General features: G+C 26.4%; 1 protein-coding gene across 1 annotated transcript in view; it reads right to left on the bottom strand.

Moving 5' to 3' along the window:
- Positions 1-3140: 3140 nt before the first annotated feature.
- LOC107457224 (uncharacterized) overlaps positions 3141-21223 on the bottom strand; it is a 63544-nt gene continuing 45461 nt past the window's right edge. The window contains exons 24-29 of the mRNA XM_071180407.1: positions 21079-21188; positions 18634-18700; positions 10420-10517; positions 8542-8584; positions 7733-7756; positions 3141-3356 (exon numbers count right to left, since the gene is read on the bottom strand). Coding sequence (XP_071036508.1) covers positions 3223-3356; positions 7733-7756; positions 8542-8584; positions 10420-10517; positions 18634-18700; positions 21079-21188 — 476 coding nt within the window. The 3' untranslated portion in view covers positions 3141-3222. The remainder of the gene's footprint in view (positions 3357-7732; positions 7757-8541; positions 8585-10419; positions 10518-18633; positions 18701-21078; positions 21189-21223) is intronic.

The raw sequence follows: 21223 nt of genomic DNA on the forward strand, positions 1-21223 counted from the left end.
ATAATGGTAATATTCCATGAAATTTTTTTTTATATATATTGAAGTGCTTCCGAATATTTTTTCGAAAAATTCTAAAAACATCATGTGTTGCACAATCGAAAACTATAATTTGCCTAACAGTTTTCTTTCTTTTTTGTTAAAATATGCTGTGTGCGTAGTTTAAGTAAAAAAACATGGCTATGTAACTTTCGATTTGTGAATCCTGAATTCACTAAACGTGTAGTGGAGGTAGATGGAAATGTTACGTGCGTTCAGTCAAGTCTTATAAAAAAGAAACCTTTCACATGTATTACCATGAATGAAAATGTTTTAGTAGTCCGAACGTTGTGACAGTTGCCTTTTTGTTTTATTCATTTCTCAATTAATGCTCTACTAAATCGATCCTTGTGAAGGTCTTCTCTCTTCTAGGAAGTGCTGACTCAGAGCAATACTGAGCTCTGTAAATTCATGCTGTTGTCCGAAGTCATCTTTCTTGCGAAATCAACTTTTATGACGAGTTCTGAAAATGAGTGTCATTAGAATAGAGAAAAGGAGTGCTATCAGATTTTACTTCGAACTTGGTCACATTACAATGGAAACTTTCGCAAAAGACCCAGCAGGTCTATCAAGACAGTGTTTTGTTAAGAGTCGAGATTCCGTTGGTTTAAGTTATTTTCAGAAGGAATAGAATTGATAGAAAATAAATCATGCAGCGATAGGTCTCCAACCGCTAAAATCGACGATAATATCCATAGAATCCGGGTTCTTGAGTTTCCTGACTATGTTGAGTTTTCTGTCTGTCAAAATGATCGGACAACAGTTGAAGTCAAATCACATCAGCATTCATGAAATTCTGAAAAATGAGTTGACTTCGTAAAAAGATCATGAGACCAAACATCAAGAACAATTAGATTCTGCATCACAGAAATGTGGCCTGACATCACAGTAATATCAATAAACGTGTTTTTGGCTGGTAAAAGCATTCTTATACTAAAAGTCTCAAGTCATCTGACCTGATTCTAACTAATTTGAGTTTTTTTGGACTTTTTCCTTGTCCCAAAATTAAAAATTCAACTCAAGGAACGTAATTTGGGACACTGAAAAACACTTAAAAAGACTGTAACTGATAAGCTAAATGTTATTCCAGAGGGTAAGAGATAAAATATTCGCAGTCGAAATCTCGGTGCACAAAACTTCACGGACATAACTGCACGTGGACAAAACTTCACGAGGACAAAACTTGGGGCGGATAAGACTTCGCGTAGACTGTGGCAACTCAAGCCACGAATAAGGTTAAATCCCCACAAAAGGGATTTCTACTAGGCGTCTTCCCTAACCGAGGGAGAATTCAATCAGAATGAAACTTGAACTGGCGAGATAAACATCTCGTGGAATCGGAAAAATCCGATTTGAATATATAATGCATAATCAGGAAAATTTTATGTTTATTTGTGTTTATGTTTAGTGTTCCTATTGTTATGTTTAAATAAATATATAAAAAAAGGAAAATTTGGAAAATTATTACGGAAATACGGACATGCTATCACGATTGAATGGCGCAACCTAAAGGCTTGATAAGTAAAATATTACATAGACAAAAGCTTACGTAGACAAAATTTCACGGAAACATAAGTTAACGTAGACAAAAGTTCGCGCGGATAAATTCTAAAAACAATTTACGTTAAACTATAATTAATTTATGCATTAATTTTAATAAAAAAATATTTTATCTAATGCATAATTTTAATAAAAGTAAAAATTATAAATTAAACTTTTTTTTATTTTAATATTTAAGTTTAAATAATATAATGAAAACGCTTAATGCTAAGTTAGAAAAGAAGTCAATGTTTTAAAGCTTTTAACTGATAATTAATTTGATTTAAATAAAAGTAAAAATATTTAATAGTTATGGATTTGCGAAGTCTTGTATCCGAGAAGTTATGGATTGGCGAAGTCCATAACTTCGAACATACTAAAGTAGTTATGGATCGGCGAAATTTTAGACACTTTAAGTTACGAATCGGGGAAGTTTTGACTTCGAACCAGTGTCAAGAGTTCCAACAATGTTATGACGAGTGGAAGAACTGTTTCTGACTCTGCGTGGATTTTCACTGGAATTATTTCGATGGAGTGAATATCGATACGCAATTTATACGAATGGAAAATATTTATCACATCAATCGCATTTAATTTGCCCACCTCTTTATCAGTCAAACTATTTTAGTACTTTTCTGCAATCTTATTTCTTTTCCTTAGGAATTACGATAAAATCGCTCTGCTGCTGAATTAATCTCTAACATTTAGGTTAACTTTTATTAATTTTTGGGGCAAAAACTGAACGTTTATTTATTTATTTTTTTGTGGATTTTCTAAGGTCACAATATTGCTTATTAGGGAGGAATTTTCAGACATATTTTTGAACATTCTAGCAATAAAATCGATTGAGTATTTGACATTTCTGAGGTTTTATAGTTGTGGCACTTTCATAGATTTAGTGCACGCTATAAGGTTAATGCTGGGTCGAGTGTTCTATTTAAGGAAAGAACCAGAAAGAAGTGAAATCGCTACATCTTTGAAAGGATTTTCGTATTTAGTATATTTCAACCACATGTATAAAATGTTAACTTTATCCTATAGGGTGAAAATGCTGTAGAAATAAATAATATATTTACATTAAAGGTCCGAAATAAATATTTAGACAATCAAAAAATAAACAAAATCGTATCGAAATCTGATGAAAGGCTCTAAAAAAATCAAAACCAAAAATTGTGTTGTTGCTAAATTTCGTTCACATTTTCTTTATTTCCTCCGGCAGTCAAACATGTTTGGATGTTTATTTTTGGTTACGCTGTTTATGCTTTTTTTTTCCTCTCACTTGAATGTTAACTTATGACCTTTAATGAACTATCAGTGTTTCTTCATTTTGAAAAAAATTCTAAAAATATATATTAAGAGGGGTGATTGACGAAAACCCCGTATATTTGAGCTCTGAAGAGACACAATGACATAATAAAATAACATATTAATTACGAACTACGAAGATTGCATCTTATTATGCGATATTCCGATTATTACTCAAAAATATTTGGATGTAACGTTTTTTTCACACTGAATATTTTAAGATTTTGCGTATAAAAGGAAAATTTAATAGTTGATTTAAATAATTGACACAAAATATGTTTATTTATAAATTAAATGAATTTTTGTTTTACATGACTTATGAAATGATAGGCATAATGTACTTTATTTTACAGTCTGTAATATAATTCCGGGTGCATCTTGTGGCCCTTTGATGTTTCTTAAGTATGCATAATATCCCAAGATTCCAAAAACGACACCCATTAGCAATGTCACAATAGCAATAGCAGCCAATGTACCTATAAAATATTAAATAGTCAAGGTTTCAGTTATAAACTGCATTAGATATAATTAACTCATTTCTAGTTAATTAATTCAGTTTTACTCAATTGCACTCATAGTTACGGAGAAATTATTAATTAAACTAACTAACAAAGTGAGTGCTTTACTTGCAACCAAAACTTAGAAAAAAACTTTCTAAAATGTGATACAGTAATGAAACTGAAACTAAAAGTATTTATTTTTTAAGAGAAGAGGAAATAAAGTCTTTATTTTGCTTTTTTATTCTTTTTAAAATTACCATAGGAAATTCAATAATTATTCCTTTAAATTTCTATACTTTTTAAAGTTTCAGCATTAAAATTAACCATTAAAAATAAGGTTAACGGTAAAAAATGTTTAGAAACGAACAAATATTGCACTATCCAAAAAATTCACTTCTAAAAATTGAATGAATAAATTTTAACCCTGATTTATTTTAAAAAAATACGTCATAGTGTTCAAATAATCGTAAATTATGTTATGAAAATTGCTACTTTTAACAACATAGAATAAAAGTAACTAATAACAATATTAAAGGATGTTTTTCAAAAGATTTTTAGCAACACAAAATAAATTATAATTCTATTATATGATATGAAACAGGATAAAAGCGCATATAAGTTTACAAAACATTAATTAAATATTTGAAAATCAAATCAAATGAAAATAAATGAAATAAACACTTGCATTTTATTATTCATATACAAATATTTCGCAATTACCACTCTTTACATTTCTTTTTAATTATTTTCAAAAGCAACGGAAAAAAATTATACACTTTACGAATCTTTAATCAAGCCAGCAAAAAACAAAGAAATTTTTAAAATCTAACAAATCACTATTGAGGAAGGCTGTACTTAAAACATAAAACCAATTTGGCTATCTGATGAAACTTTTTGTTTGTTCGAATCAGCATTCATTTTCTCTCTATTTCTTCTGGCAATCAAACAGGTTTAAATGTTTTTAGTCAACCCCCTTTTTTCTGTTTATTAATTTGGCAGAACACCCTCCACATATAAATCTTGCGAGAAATTGTTTTGTTTTAGTTGTTTAAAAATTGCTTAGTTTAGTTTGTTTAGTTTTTGAGATAACTTTCGATTTTGTTTAAAATCATTATATCTCACAAAAATGTTTTTGTAAGTTCGATTATATATGTTTGAAATGCATTTTTATTACTTATATATTTATTTTTATACGTTTATTTATTTCAATATGTTTATTTATTTCGCATACTCAAAAAGTAAGATTTCAAAGATTTTTAAAAAGTCAGATCTAAGAATAAATTTTCCAATTTTCAAACTTAAATTTCTTTATTTATGCAATTAAGAGTTGATCAAACAATATCCTGTTCAGAGTAAAAGTAAAATGTTGCAGAAATTTAAATTAATTTTTATACTAATTTTTTTTTTCTAATTAGGCAAACACTTTCTTTTTTGATCATCATTACAATCAATTCGACTTCTTTTTTCTTATGAAAATGAAAATTAGGTTCTTTTTTAGACTCATATAAAAAAAGGAGCATAAATTTTTCATGGATTCAATTTACTTTTTAGTGTGTGTTAGTTTTTAAAAGCAGCTAATTTTAATTTTTTTTAATTAAATAATTGAATTATTTTTTTAAATATAATCTGAGTTGATATTTAGCCAAATGAGAGCCACGCTGAAAAATTTTATCATTCTAGCGAAATTGTTTTTTTTATTTCATACTTTAAAAAAAAAACTAAGTGAACAGGACGGAGGAGAATAATTGGGTATAATATAGCCTACGTCACAGGTTGTGTTGTTCCTACTAAATTTAACCCATGAACGGCATTTTCTGCGAGCCTAACTTCAAGCCACAAATAAACAAACGAAGTGTTCGATCGTTTAAATAGCTGCTCGCCAGATTTTATTGCATTATAAGGAAAAGTTATTGAAACTAAATACAACTAAATAAACAACAACAACTAAAACAAATAACAACAACTACTAATAACAATAACTAAATAAACAACAACTAAATTCCATTCGTTTAGCATTGCGTCATATGTTGTTCCTACTAAATCGAAGTAGTTGTGTTTTTTTCATATTATTCCCAATTATAAAATCTTATAATATTTTCAGATGTCATACTCAAGTTGGCCTAAAATAAGTTGTTTTTTATAGTAATTTAATATTTTTAATATTCGCGATCGCAACGAACTATAGGGGGCCTTGTTGTATGAGACGCATACCTGCGATTTCTACATGAACCGTCATTCAGTTACTCTAGAGACGTCGTTAATGTAGCATGTAGCATTGCAACGTTCCTTCTTTGTTGTGACTAATTAAATTTAAAAAAGAAAAATGCTTGATATTCTTTCTTATGCAAACGAAAACAAAATGGTATCTCTTTTTATTAGAGAAGGAATATCCAAAACACATCGGAAAAATATTTGTACATTAACAGAAAAAAATATGTATATTCTTATAAGAGTTAAAACCTAATGCCCGAGAAATAGTATTACTAAATTTAATGATATAACATGAAAGGCCCATTTAAACTTTACATTCTATAGTTTTAAGAATCATATTACTTCAAAAATTAAAATGAACAAAAAGTATACATAAGCCTCATAATTTTATGAAATTTAATTTTGTAAACAAAGTTTTTTGACAACAATTTTTATCAAAAAATTTCAAGTTTCAATAAAAATCATTATTTAGAAACTAAGAAACGTAAAATAAAGAATGCTGACGAAACAAAAAAAAAAAAACAATTCTTTTTTGTCGCCATTTTTAGTGCTACGAAAATTCGTCTTTGGGATTTGCCAAAAACAAAACAAGATGCAATTTTATTTTTTCAGGAGGGAAATATTTTACCGAAAAAACGAAAATGTACCAATTCCCACAACATAAAACTTTATCTTGGTAAACGTACGTTTTGGAAATGTTATTTCATTTGGAATCTTATTTATCAGAGTTCATATGGCGATATGATTGTTTTGAATCTATGCTAAACTCTATATCGGCTCATTTTCCACCGAAATCCGATTGACTATTTTGATTTTAAATAAAGTGTTTTATTTTATGAATTGTCGCAAAAATTTTAAGTGTAGATTGGCGGCACTTAAAAACCGCCAAATCTGTAGCGGCGGTGGCGTTAATACGTAAGTACCGAATTTTTATTCCATACTTTTCTGAATCATATTACTTCAAACATTGGAATATACAAGAAGTATACATAAACACATAATGTTATACCATTTAATTTTTCAAAAAAAGTATTTTGAGAACAATTTTTATCAAAAAATTATAAACTAAAAAACGGAAAATAAAGAATTCTTAGGATAAAAAAAACGATTTTAAGAATTCTTAACATTGAAATAAAAACTTTCATATTGTTTCTTTTTTTATTATTCTTATAGTTCTTAATCAGACGTAAAAAACCATTCTGTAGAGAACCATCATCAAATGAAAAAAAAATATTTACAAGCAAATTTTTTATTGTAAAAATCATTGCACTTACCTGATTTATGATTCCCGGAGAATTCCAAAATGATAAGTTCCTTGTTTGAAAACTTTATTCTCAAATAATAGATACATAGTTTATACCTTCATTACTTTTAGATAACATACTACACAGCAAAATTTTATAATTGATATGAATTTGAATATGTAGCTAAAAACAGAATAGCTGAATTCTAGTTGAACTTATTCTTTCAAAATTAAAAAAAACTTACCAAGAAAACGATTTAAATTAATTAAGAATCAGCACAAATGGCACTATTTCAAGTAACTTGGATAATTTTTTATTGTTGTTTTCCGAATTATATGGATACAGAAATATATACTATTCTATAACGAAGAAGAATATGCTATAACTATTACAATTCTGTATGTTCTGAATTCATATTTATTCACTGGAATGACGAAAGCAATGTTGACTTCACTTTAATTCGTAATGAATTGAAGACAGAAGAAATGCATTTTACCTTAATACACACATCTGTAACAGTATCCGAAATCGGAAGTCATCAGTTGCAAGTTTGTTGATAATAGAAATTAAAAATTATTGAGGAATTTTTCTTCAAATGTTTGGCGTGTTCTGTTCCTGAAAGATTTACTAATATTCTGGAGATTTTTTTCAAGTTCTTCGGCCTTTTCCTTAGGGAAATTTTGTTTCTTATTTGCTGCTAAAAAATGGCGTCTGATTCAGTCAATGACTTTGATGGCAGAAAATGTGATTGTATTAAGTTAATGTCCGATATTTACAGGCTCCCGCTAGACGGCGTACTCGAGCGTTGCGATCGCGAATCGTCTGAAACTAAAATGTTTTTCTGCAAGCTAAATTTAAAAATAATGTTCTTTAAATATATGAGAGAATAATATTTACCTCCAGAAGTGCAGCTTGCACGGTCTATATAGAATAGAAAAATCATTTATAAAATATAAATAACACAATTTGCAAAATTATTTTAAAATATTGCATTTTATAAAACAAATCTTGAAAATATTGCTAATTTCCGTAACATAAGCACACCTTTTATGTGGTTCATGAAATGTTATTATAAATACTGCTTAAGAATTACTAAATTTACTCTAGTTACAATATACATTAAAAACACTTAAAATATCTATTACAAAAACTTTTTCAATGTAATTAAAATAGATTTGACAGTAATTTAAAATATTTGCAACCATTACATCTAAAATTTTTGGCTGCATTGTAGCACATTTAAATGAAAAAATAAATAAAATAATAATAAATAATTAAATAAAGAAAAAATGAATAAAATAGAAAACTAAATGAAAAATAAAATAAATGAAATAAAAAATAAGGCAATAAAAATATAATATGGAAAATATAAATAAAAAAAAAATAAATAAACAAATATTGTTCAGATAATTTTTCGTAGGTTAATATGGAATTAAAATCAACTTTTCTGACTTAAGTGGAACCATAAAAAAATTTCAGCTGTGACATAATTTTACAAAGTTTCATGAAATTAGAATTCATATAACACTTAAAATAAAATTCACAAAAATATCAACATTAAATAGCGTAAAAATTTATGCGCTAAAATTAGTAAAAATTTCACCATCCAATTCAGTAAAATTATAGAGTACAATTCTACACATAGATCCCAAAGATAAGAGCTTAATAACTAACATTTACAGAATAAAAACAGTAAAAATACTTACGTCCAACTATATCTGTAATATCTGTCACTTTGTAAATTTCATCCTGCAACAAAAGAAATTATCATGTAATGAAAGTTCAATTTCCCTATCTTAAAAATCATGCAAGCACAAGAAAAAATTAGGTTAGAAAACTTTTTAATTAATCTGTCAAAAAAGGAAAATTTATGGAAAATCTTTAAGTGGACAATTTGATTAAAAAAAGAATAACTAAGCATTTATTTGTTATCTAGGAACAATACAATGCTGCGTCAGAAGGTAACTCATGTTTATTTAATAATTGTTTTTCACAGGTAAAATTATTGTTGCATGTTCAATTAGAATAGTGAACGAATCTGACCCAACTTTAGTTCGATGCAATTTGATTCTATTTGAATTATCATGGGAGAAAATCGTTTTTGTAGCTAATGAAACAATGATACAAATTAACATTTCATATGATACATTTCATATGTAACATTTAATATAATAGAAAGCAGGACTTTATTAAAATGGGAGCAATTTTTTACTATATAACGATACGAGTGGTTCAACGTTATAAAAAGAAACGGACCATGCTGAATAACTTTTGATCTAATGATCGGATCTTCATGTTCCAAGAATCAATCCTAATGGTTCGAGGAAGTGAACTTAAATATGTCAATTAAAGATATTTTAAATTACGAAATCAGACACAAAAACGTACTTTCTCTGATTAAATATACTTTTTTCTTAACGGATTTTGATTTTAATCCTCAAAAGAGGGCAGCCGTAATCTGGGAAATATGGTCCAAATTGTTTAGTCCGGGAAGTGGTCGAAAGTTTAGACCCCTTAATGTCAATTTTACTTTTTGCGTATGTTAAACATATCTCGAGAACTTTTAAAGCGATTTGAAAAATTTATAAAGTTTGTTAAATTTGACGACTTATATCCGATTGTGAGAATTATTGAAGAATTTTTAGGAGTTGTTAAGTAAGGTAAAGCAAAATGTACAAAAAAAGAAAGAAAAAACGGTGTAATTTTGGCTCTACGGGGAAGAAATCAAGACTATGTGAAATAATGCATATGCATTTGATGTCAAAACGACTGTAGGAGTTTAGTGCTACTATAGGAATTTAACTGCATGCATAAAAGCAGTGTATGAATTAACCCTTTCCGAAACAGCAAATTTCGATTGAAAATTTTAATCAGGCAGCACATTGACAAATGCAACCTCGCATTCTATGCGAATGCGCTAAAAATGCGTTAGAATAATGGCTGCTAAAAAATCGGTGAGCATTTTGTAACAAATGGTTTTACATTTCGAATGTTTAGTAATACTTTTGGTGTGTGTTACTGTAATTAGTGTGCTAAACTGGGTACAATGCGCCAGAGAGGGGTAAAACATGGTTGTAGTTTTTTTAAAAATTAAGATATATATTTTTCACTTTATTGACATTAGTTTTCACGATATAGTAGGTACTTTGTCATTCCAGAATTTCAGCAATAAAACAAATAATATTATCATGAACAATGAGGCCGGGATAACCTAGTGCACGCTAAATCAGTCGGGATCACAAAGTCCTCCAAGTTCTCATAGCAAATAAATACCTCTGAGGGTACTGGATCGGAGATAGATCGTACTCAGGTTCAGGTCAAAATTACGATCCGCAGATGGATTGATGGTATGGGAATATGTCATCATTGTAAAACGGGCTGTGACGTATGTGCGTGGCATAAGTCAAATTCTTTGCCCTAGATGGTTCCACTGGAAAACAAGAAGAGCTCTCCTCTTCCTTACAATAGGCTTTTCAGCATTGACACGACAACAGCACATGAACAATAAATGCTTTACTTTTGAACTATGCTAGTTAAGTCTTGAAAAATTAAGATATAAAATCCGTCAAGGTGATAAAGATTACTTTATTAATTTCGATTGTGAGTTTTCCTTCAGCAGCAGCTTTTTCAATCAATTCGTAAGTCTTATACATGTCATGTTCTTTGTTAAGTGCAATGGATTCTGAAATAAAAAGATCAAAATTTAATAATTGATAATGTTGTACAGAGAGCAAAATAGAAAGCAGTTTGAATAGCTTCTGATCTAATGATTGGATGTATAAAATGGGATTTATGTACCATGGATCGCAGTAAAGAAAAAATCACGAATTTACCATGTGAAGTAATGTTTGCTAAATCTATATTTTTTCAACATAACAGTCTGTTTTTTTAAGTTATCCGATTAGTTTCAACAACTTTTTTTAAATATTAATATGAAAATTAAAAAAAATTTTCTTATATGTTTTATTATGTGTAAAAACTTATAAAACTAACAGAAAACAATTACTAAATTATTTTATTTTTTTAAATGGTGATTTTAAGGCAAAAATCAGGCACTTTACGTCTTTACATGCACGCAAAACAATGTAAAAAAAGTCTATCACCCAAAACAAAAGATCCTTTGAGAATTTCACATAGAAGGTTATCAACTATGTTTTGAACTATTTTTTTTAAAGCAAATGCATATACTAGAGTTAGGATCAACATATCTTTGCGAAGAAACATGCGTAAAAAATTAAATCCATTTTTTCTCTCTTAGTCTGTAGCTCAAAGCACGTGTACCCAGGCCATATAATACCCAATAGTATTGTGTATTGTAATAATGAGCATTCATGAAAAATTGCAGACAATTGTTTTAAAAAGAATATGAAATATCATATTTAAGGTGTTCCAAAATGCGAAAGAACCTGATTTTGAGATAAGAGCATTTAAAGACAAAAAATCATTAGTTTATCCAATGGTATCATTTTGGAAAAAAATAACTTTTATCTACTTGCAAATGATTATAGAACAATCAAAAGTAAAGTATTTTTAGAAAACTACGACGACAGGAATTTTAAATTTATAATAATCTCAATTTCAGACATTTTGTCCATAATCATGTTTTTGTGCTAGTATTTAAATTAACCTTAAATTTTTGATTAAGAACTGATATAAAATGCCTCGCAAAGTGTATAGAATTTCCAAACATTTATTTAAAATGCTTGAAAATAAGATGTGAGAGTTTTTGTTAATTGAAAGCTGTTTTAAGTATTAATCATCATTCATAACAATAAATGTAAATAATCGTGGTAATAGTGCCTGAAAAAATGTTTACATTATTTTTTCTCCATTAGAAAGCAGAACTGCATTTCATAAAAATAAGGTAAACAAAAGAATTGTTTATTTCGGAATGTATTCAAAAAAATCGCTAATCATTCTGTAATACGAAATCTATACATTACTGATAAAAACTGATCAATGAAAAACAAATAAAGCGGATATGAAATTCCTACTGTTTACTTATGGGGAATGATGCTTCCTATTTCAAGTAAAAAATGATATAGTTTGTCTGAAGAGCTGCTAAATCTATTTTCAAAAGCAAAAATATTTTTTTTTCTTTTTTCTTTTTATTGTACAAATGCAGCGTATTGTGTTAATTTATATTTTTGTCTACGTATCGTACCAATTTGCGTATGTCTGCGTACCGTACCAAATATGGTACTTATTTTACCAAGTTTTTTTTATTATTTGTCAATTATTCATTCTATTACCCTTATTTTTCAGAGTAGCTAATTTTTCTTTATTCTGATAGTCAATCTATTAGTTATCGTATAAGTTCACATGGCATAAGTCCACATTTTATGACACTCATTAATGCAGATTTTCTGAAAAACGAATGAATGTATTTACTTTTATGCTATCTCTTATTCTAAAAACTTAATTATTAACAAAAAAAATTCTCTTTGTAGAATTTGAAATAGAAATATAAAATTTAATATTTCTTTGTCAACAAAATGACTTTAAACATTAAATAAAGGTTTAAAGGTAGGAAATTTAATAAAAATCCTCGTGTTGTAAGTGGAATAAAAAAAAGTAAGTTTCGTGCAAATTTATGAAGTATTTTTTAAATAAACTTTATAAAATTTTGAACGGAAAAGAACATCATTCTTAAAATGACCATAATCAGGCAAAATACTTTTCTTTTTATTTCTGAGATAAATTGCATTCTTTGCGTACCTGGTATTATTTTAACTATTTGATTCATAATAATGATACATTGATATTTAGCTTTCATAGTACCAAACATTTTGTGCAATTAAATATGTTTATTTCTGAAAAAAAATTACTTATAAAAATTTGCGGCATAATGACACTTTTTTTAAACTACGCCTATTACATATTACAAATAAAATTCAATCACCTATAAAGTAAAATCAAAAAAAGAAGAAAACTTAAAAACATTAGAATTCTTAACTTAAAAAAAAAAAAAAAAANCATAGTTTTAAAAAAAAAAAAAAAAAAAAAAGGCTTTTTCTTGTTAGAAATCTAATATGAACAAATTTTTAAAGAAAAAATATTTCGCCTCTCCAAAAGGAAATAATTAGATAAAACCTGATTTATAGTAGGAAAAAAATACTTATGTTTAATTTACTTTGTTAAGGAAATAAATGTAACTTAAAAGTGGAATTATCAGTGAAATCGTTTTTTATATCATAAGATATTTTCCTGAAAATTATGAAGGTGAAGATAATATTTCGATAAAACCGTTATGTTTAACGTTGCTCAATGTTTGATAAATTATCTTGTTTGATAAAAAAAGAACATGAGTAATAAAAATACAACAATATATTTTTATACAAATAACAATGTATATGATAAAATAACAATAGTAAAAAAATATTATTAAAAACTACAATATATTTTTAAAGTAAAAAAGCAAATTTTAAATTTATAAAGATAATCATTGAAAAATTGAATAAAATAACGTCAGAATTAATTTATATAAATTGAATAGCTTATTTAGCTAAAATACAGTTTTTTCATCTCAAAAACAAAAGCTACGGTAAAAATAAAATAATTAATTTCAATGAAATATTTAAATAAAATACTTAAATAAAATAATTAATATTTAATTTATTACAGATTGTTAAGGGTTTTAAGTATTTAACTACAATTTCTTCAACTATAGTCATTCTCATTTACAAGTAGAGGCAAAATTTTTACTTTCAATACTTTTATGATACGAATTAAAAATAATTTTTGTTTGGAGGAAAAATAAAACACTTTTTACTTTGAAATTTATTTAGAAAAGTAAATTGAGGCATTGATGGAGATGAGACAGATAATGAGATAATTTGAAATAATAATTTATTGATTTATTGTTAACAGAGAAAACACGTATTATGTGCAGTGCGTTAAAAAAAGTAAAAAAATTTTAAAATTTCTTTAACTAATGATCGTATCATGACGTATGAAGATCTTAATGTTTCAATGGGATAAATTTAAATTTGCTAATTATTCGAAAGGAATATAATTTAATTCACGGACGGACAGAATAAAAGTATAAGATTTTTGACTAATATAATATGGATAGGATACATGATCCTCAAAATATGATGTCAGCTGAAATGAAAATACAAATCCATTAATCTTGAACGTGATCGAAAGTTTGACCCTCTTAATGTTCCATATTTTGCAATAATTCTCAAACTATTCAAGCTAATTAAAAAAAAAATTTACATAAATGAGGGGGGGGGGAAGACAAAAACTTCGTTTCGCCGAAAATAATTGCAGGTAAAAATATTTTTTTAAATTCCTCTTTTATTTTTTATAATTAAATTTTGTAATCGGAAAATCANAAAAAAAAAAAAATTTCAAGAATTTACCATGTGAAGTAATGTTTGCTAAATCTATATTTTTTCAACATAACAGGTTATTTTTTTAAGGTATCCGATTAGTTTCAACAACTTTTTAAAAAATATTAATATAAAAATTTAAAAAAACTTGTTTATGTGTTTTATTATGTGTAAAAACTTATGAAACGAACATAAAACAATTACTAACCTATTTTATTTTTTCAAATGGTCATTTTTAGGTAAAAATGAGGCACGTCTTTAAATGCACTCAAAACAATGTAAAAATATTCTATCACCCAAAACAAAAGATCCTTAGAGTATTTTATCTAGAAGGTTATAAACTTTGTTTTGAACTATTTTCTTAAAAGTAAATGCATATACTACAGTTACGGATCAATATAGTTAACAAAGCAAATTTTAAAAAATTTCATCACGTGTCTTTGCAAAGAAACATGCGTAAAAAATTTAATCCATTTCTATTCTCTTAGTCTGTAGCTCAAAACATGTGTATTATAATAATAAGCATTCATTAAAAATTGCAGACAATTGTTTTAAAAACAATATGAAACATCATATTTAAGGTGTTCTAAAATGTGAAAAACCTGATTTTGAGATAAGCGTATTTAAAGACTTAAAATCACTAGTTTATCTAATGGTATCATCTTGCACAAAAAAGCATTTATATCTTTGTAAATGATTATAGTACAAGCAAAAGTAATGTAATTTTAGAAAGCTACGACCACAGAAATTCTAAATTTATAATAATCTCAACTTCAAAAATTTTGTCCATAATCATGTTTTAGCACTAGTATTTAAATTAACCTTAATTAAATTTTAGATTAAGAACTGATATAAAATGCGTCGCAAAGTGTATAGAATTTTAAAACATTTATTTATAATGTTTTATAACTAATATGTATTGAAAATAAGATGTGAGAATTTTTGTTAATTAAATTCTGTTTTAAGTATTAATCATCATCCATGACATTAAATGTAAATAATCGTAGTAATAGTGCCGGAAAAAATGTTTACTTTATTTTTCCTCCATTAGAAAGCAGAATTGCATTTCATAAAAATAAGATAAACAAAAGAATTGTTTATTTCGGAATGTATTCAAAAAATCGTTAATCATTCTGTAGTACAAAATCTATACATTACTAATAAAAACTGATCAATGAAAAACAAATAAAGTGGATATGAAATTCCTATTGTTTACTTATGGGGAATGATGCTTCCTGTTTCAAGTAAAAAATGATATAGTTTGTCTGAAGAGCTACTGAATCCATTTTTAAAAGCAAAAATAAAATGGTTCTGTTTTTCTTTTTATTGTACAAATACAGTGTATTGTGCTATTTTATATTTTTGTCTGCGTATTGTTCCAATTTGCGTATGTCTGCGTACCGCACAAAATATGGTACTTATTTTACCATGTTTTTTATTTCTTATTATTTGTCAATTATTCATTCTATTACCCTTATTTTTCAGAGTAGCTAATTTTCTTTTATTCTGATAGTCAATCTATTAGTTATTGTATAAGTTCACATGGTATAAGCTCATATTTTATGACACTCATTAATACAGCTTTGCTGAAAAACGAATGAATGCATTTATTTTTATGCTATCTTTTATTCTAAAAACTTACTTATTAAGAAAAAAAATTCTCTTCGTAAAATTTGAAATAGAAATATAAAATTTAATATGTCTTTGTCGAAAAATGACTTTAAACATTAAATAAAGGTTTAAAGGTAGGAAATTTAATAAAAATCCTCGTGTTGTAAGTGGAATTAAAAAAAAAGTAAGTTTCATGTAAATTTATAAAGTATTTTTTAAATAAACTTCATAAAATTTTAAACGGAAAAGAACATCATTCTTAAAATGACCATAATTAGGCAAAATACTTTTCTTTTTATTTCAGAGATAAATTGCATTCTTTGCTTACCTGGTTTTATTTTAACCATTTGATTTATAATAATAATACATTAATATTTAGATTTCCTAGTATCAAACATTTTGTGCAATTAAATATGTTTATTTCCGAAAAAAAATTGCTTATAAAAATTTGTGGCATAATGACACTTTTTTTAAACTACGCCTATTACAAATTTCAAATAAAATTCAAGTCCCTATAAAGTAAAATTAAAAAAAGAAGAAAACTTAAAAACATTAGAAATCAAAACTTTGAAGAAAAACCAAAAAAACAAGACATAATAGAAAACAGAAACCTTATATGATAAATTTTTAAATGAAAAATAATTCGCCTCTCCAGAAGGAAGTAATTAGATAAAACCTGATTTATAGTAGGAAAAAAATACTTATGTTTAATTTACTTTGTTAAGGAAATAAATGTAACTTAAAAGTGGAATTATCAGTGAAATCGTTTTTTATATCATAAGATATTTTCCTGAAAATTATGAAGGTGAAGATAATATTTCGATAAAACCGTTATGTTTAACGTTGCTCAATGTTTGATAAATTATCTTGTTTGATAAAAAAAGAACATGAGTAATAAAAATACAACAATATATTTTTATACAAATAACAATGTATATGATAAAATAACAATAGTAAAAAAATATTATTAAAAACTACAATATATTTTTAAAGTAAAAAAGCAAATTTTAAATTTATAAAGATAATCATTGAAAAATTGAATAAAATAACGTCAGAATTAATTTATATAAATTGAATAGCTTATTTAGCTAAAATACAGTTTTTTCATCTCAAAAACAAAAGCTACGGTAAAAATAAAATAATTAATTTCAATGAAATATTTAAATAAAATACTTAAATAAAATAATTAATATTTAATTTATTACAGATTGTTAAGGGTTTTAAGTATTTAACTACAATTTCTTCAACTATAGTCATTCTCATTTACAAGTAGAGGCAAAATTTTTACTTTCAATACTTTTATGATACGAATTAAAAATAATTTTTGTTTGGAGGAAAAATAAAACACTTTTTACTTTGAAATTTATTTAGAAAAGTAAATTGAGGCATTGATGGAGATGAGACAGATAATGAGATAATTTGAAATAATAATTTATTGATTTATTGTTAACAGAGAAAACACGTATTATGTGCAGTGCGTTAAAAAAAGTAAAAAAATTTTAAAATTTCTTTAACTAATGATCGTATCATGACGTATGAAGATCTTAATGTTTCAATGGGATAAATTTAAATTTGCTAATTATTCGAAAAGAATATAATTTAATTCACGGACGGACTGAATAAATGTATAAGATTTTTGACTAATATAATATGGATAGGATACATGATCCTCAAAATATGATGTCAGCTGAAATGAAAATACAAATCCATTAATCTTGAACGTGATCGAAAGTTTGACCCTCTTAATGTTCCATATTTTGCAATAATTCTCAAACTATTCAAGCTAATTAAAAAAAAAATTTACATAAATGAGGGGGGGGGGAAGACAAAAACTTCGTTTCGCCGAAAATAATTGCAGGTAAAAATATTTTTTTAAATTCCTCTTTTATTTTTTATAATTAAATTTTGTAATCGGAAAATCACATTAATTTAAACTGCGTAATTTTAGACAATAAAATTCAAAATTTTTGAATGGAATCACCTGATTAGTTTATCAGAAATGAAAATTTAACAATGTTTTTTTAAAAATTTTCTGACGCAAGAATTATTCGGTGATTTCGCTCAAAGATTTTTTTTTGTCATTTAAAAATAAATAGTTTAAAATGCACGAGAGAAAAATACGTTAAAAATTGAAACCATTAAAACAATGAAAGCATTTTAGACGATTTTTAGATGAAATAATAAAAAGTAATGAAAAATAATAAATTATTTTAAAACATATATTTTGCCTGAAATTATATTCGGAAAATTGAATTTTATTATCAATACGCTGGCAATGGAATTTTATTGTTAATAATGCAGACAATTTTTAATTAACTCTAAGCGACATGGTGAAATGCACCAAAAAAGTGAATAAACATGTAAAGGTTCAAACATTCGAAATCTCCGATGACGAAACTATTAGAACCATTTTTTTTCAAATTGCAATCAGCACTCATATTTTATAGGTCAAGAATCTAAATCTGCCGAAAAAAATGCATGTTTATTCAGAGAAAGTACGTTTTTTGCGTCTGATTTGATAATTTAAAATATCGTCTCCTCTAATTAATTAGCATTTTTAAAGTTACCCCTTGAACCATTAATTATTAATTATTTATGGTAAGGCACTCAAACCATTCAATCTTTGCACGTGTAAATTCGATCATTAAATCAAAAGCTATTCAGAGTAATCCGTTTTTTATTTTACACACGAATAAAATGACTACTGACGAACTCTGTTACTGATATATCATTCATCATTTGTTTTAGCACTAAAACAAAAGATTGAACATGATTATTTGAACTAAAATCTCATTTAAAATAGAAATTATTTTTAAAAAATGCAATTAAAATTTTAAAATTTTCGTATACCGTTCAATTGCAGCTTATTTAGAATCCAGCCAGTAAATTCTGTGACATATATTCCTTCAAACGTCCCCTAGAATATAATAATCATATGAACATTCAACTAACACTTTTATGCTGATATAACAAGCAACCAAAGAAAACCTTAACTATTAAAATTAAGAAGTTTAGATGATTCGTTTCATGTATACACTATTTTATAATAATGGAAGAAAGTTTCTAATATTTTTTTTTAAATTTCTCAATAAATACTTAGTGGACTACTTTGTAATTTCAGAAATGTTTAGTTCATGCGTTTTATTATACTTGGCAATAAACTTTAAAGCTTTCAAGAGTTCGAGAGACCAACATTAAATTACGAAAGAAAGCAAGTATTTTTGAACACACTGTGCACACAAAATCAAGCCATAATCTTTTAGCTTGTGTCGATTACTTTGGTAGCTATTTGCAGTGACTGCATGAAATTTCGTTAATCTAGCTTAAATGTTTTTGCAGATATGAACATTTTTACAAATAACAATTTTTTGTCATTTGTTTCTTTTTGCTGTAACTTTAAAAATAGTTAGAAAAATTAAACAAAACTTTCTAGCAATTGAAAATAAATTACAAAATTATTGCTTTAAAATTTGGAAAAGAAAAATGCTTTAAAAATGAGCAAACATACTGCGCATGCGTGAAAAAAATTCCAAAAATATTTTTTTTACAATTTTGTAGTGAATCGTATCTGGCAACTAATGGAAAAATCTGATTTAAGTATCTTAAAAATGTACGAAGTGTCAAGCAATTTTCTAAGTAGTTTTTGTACTTTCTTAAAAATAAGCTCAAAATAATCAGGGTTTTTCACAAATTACGCTACCTTATAATGACTGAACAGCAAGAACAAAATTAAATATGTGGAAAACAATTTATTGTTTTGAACTATCTTTCGAAAAGTACAAAAACTACTTAGAAAATTGCTTAAAACTTTTTACGTTTTTAGGATAATTAAATAAAAAAATTTCAATTAGCTGTCAAACACGATTCACAATAAAATTATGAAAACATTATTTTAATTTTTTTTGCGCATGGACAGCACAAAAGAACTACTTTAAATACTCATATCTTGCGCATTTTTTAACAATTTCTTTCAAATTTTAAATCAATAATTTTACAATTTGTTTTAAATTGCTCCAAAAATTTTGTTGCATTTTACTGAATATTTTTAAAGTTATAGCAAAAAAAAAAAATAAAAAAAAAACGTGAGAAAAAAATTTGTTTTTTATAAAAATGTTCATATCTCCATAAATATTTAAGCTAAATTTACGAAATTTTATGCAATTTTATGCAAATAACAACCAAAGCAATCGATACAAGCTATAAGCTTATTGCTTGCTAAGCTTATTGCATAGGGTGTTAAAAAATACTGTTTTCTTTTGCAATTTATTGTTAATTCCAAAACCCCTTGAAATCCTTAAACAAAGCATGAAAAATCGATGAACCAAATACGTCTAAAATAAATAAGAAGTCCTCTAAGTATTTTTTGAGAAATACAAAAAAATACCAAAGACCAAAAGTTTCTCTTCCATTATTGTAGAGTAGTGTATATATTTAAAGTCTTATCAAAAAATGAAATTTAAAAAAAAGATTCACTTTGGGATCATAGAATTTAATCAAGGAAAATAGAAAAATTGTATCTAAATTTGTCGGATCGCAAATGTGGACGGTGGTACTGAGAACGTCAAAACCTGTTTGTTTGCCATTCGAATTAACGAGGAGTTTAAAGTCGATGATTAGAAACTCCTCCAAGTTCCCTCGGGTAAACAAAATGGCTTTGATGTTTGTTTTGTCTTCATTTGGTCTTCCTCATTAATGAATCGACATATTTTATTTGTGGTTTTGTTTCATTTTGCTTCATAACACTTGGAATGTTTGTTTAAAGGAATTTTTAAAATAAATATATATTAGGATTCAAAAACTATTAAAATGAGAGTTGCAAAGTAATAACTTAAATTTATGGGATATCTACGGAGTTCACTATGATAGAAAGACAGATTAAATACCAGGGTATTTCTGATCGAGAGAAATATAATCAAATAACGATTTAAATATAAATAAATATCACTTTATTTACAAAATAAAACTAAACGGAGCTCTTAACAAATGAAGAAACTATTTGAAAATAAATCTGAATATAATTATATGAAAATATAAATAAAAATTAATGATTTTTTTAAAACTTTTTTGTGATCGACTTCCACAGTGATTCGTTAAATTCGGATAACGTTGTTTTTACTATTTTTTTTTTTCAAATTTTACATGTACGACCATTGTGCTTTGTTTCACTTCATTTCTCACAAATATTCTAAAAATATCTCATACAATGTAAGGCAAAATTCGAAAATTGAAAATTAAGGTGGTGAAACGTTTAACATGTTGTCAAGAAAAGAAAGTATAATAAGTTAGTTAACTTACCTTTAGCTCACTGATTCGAACCAAAGAAGCGTTGGTAAGTTTTGTCAGCCTTATATATAATTTTTCCAAAACGTTTTCATACGAGTAGCTATTTTTAATAAGAGGGGGACCTGAAAAATTTTTGTACTCTTGTATAAATGTGCAG

The sequence above is a fragment of the Parasteatoda tepidariorum genome, chromosome 4 (assembly GCF_043381705.1).
Source record: "Parasteatoda tepidariorum isolate YZ-2023 chromosome 4, CAS_Ptep_4.0, whole genome shotgun sequence".
In the NCBI taxonomy this organism is placed as follows: Eukaryota; Metazoa; Arthropoda; class Arachnida; order Araneae; family Theridiidae; genus Parasteatoda; species Parasteatoda tepidariorum.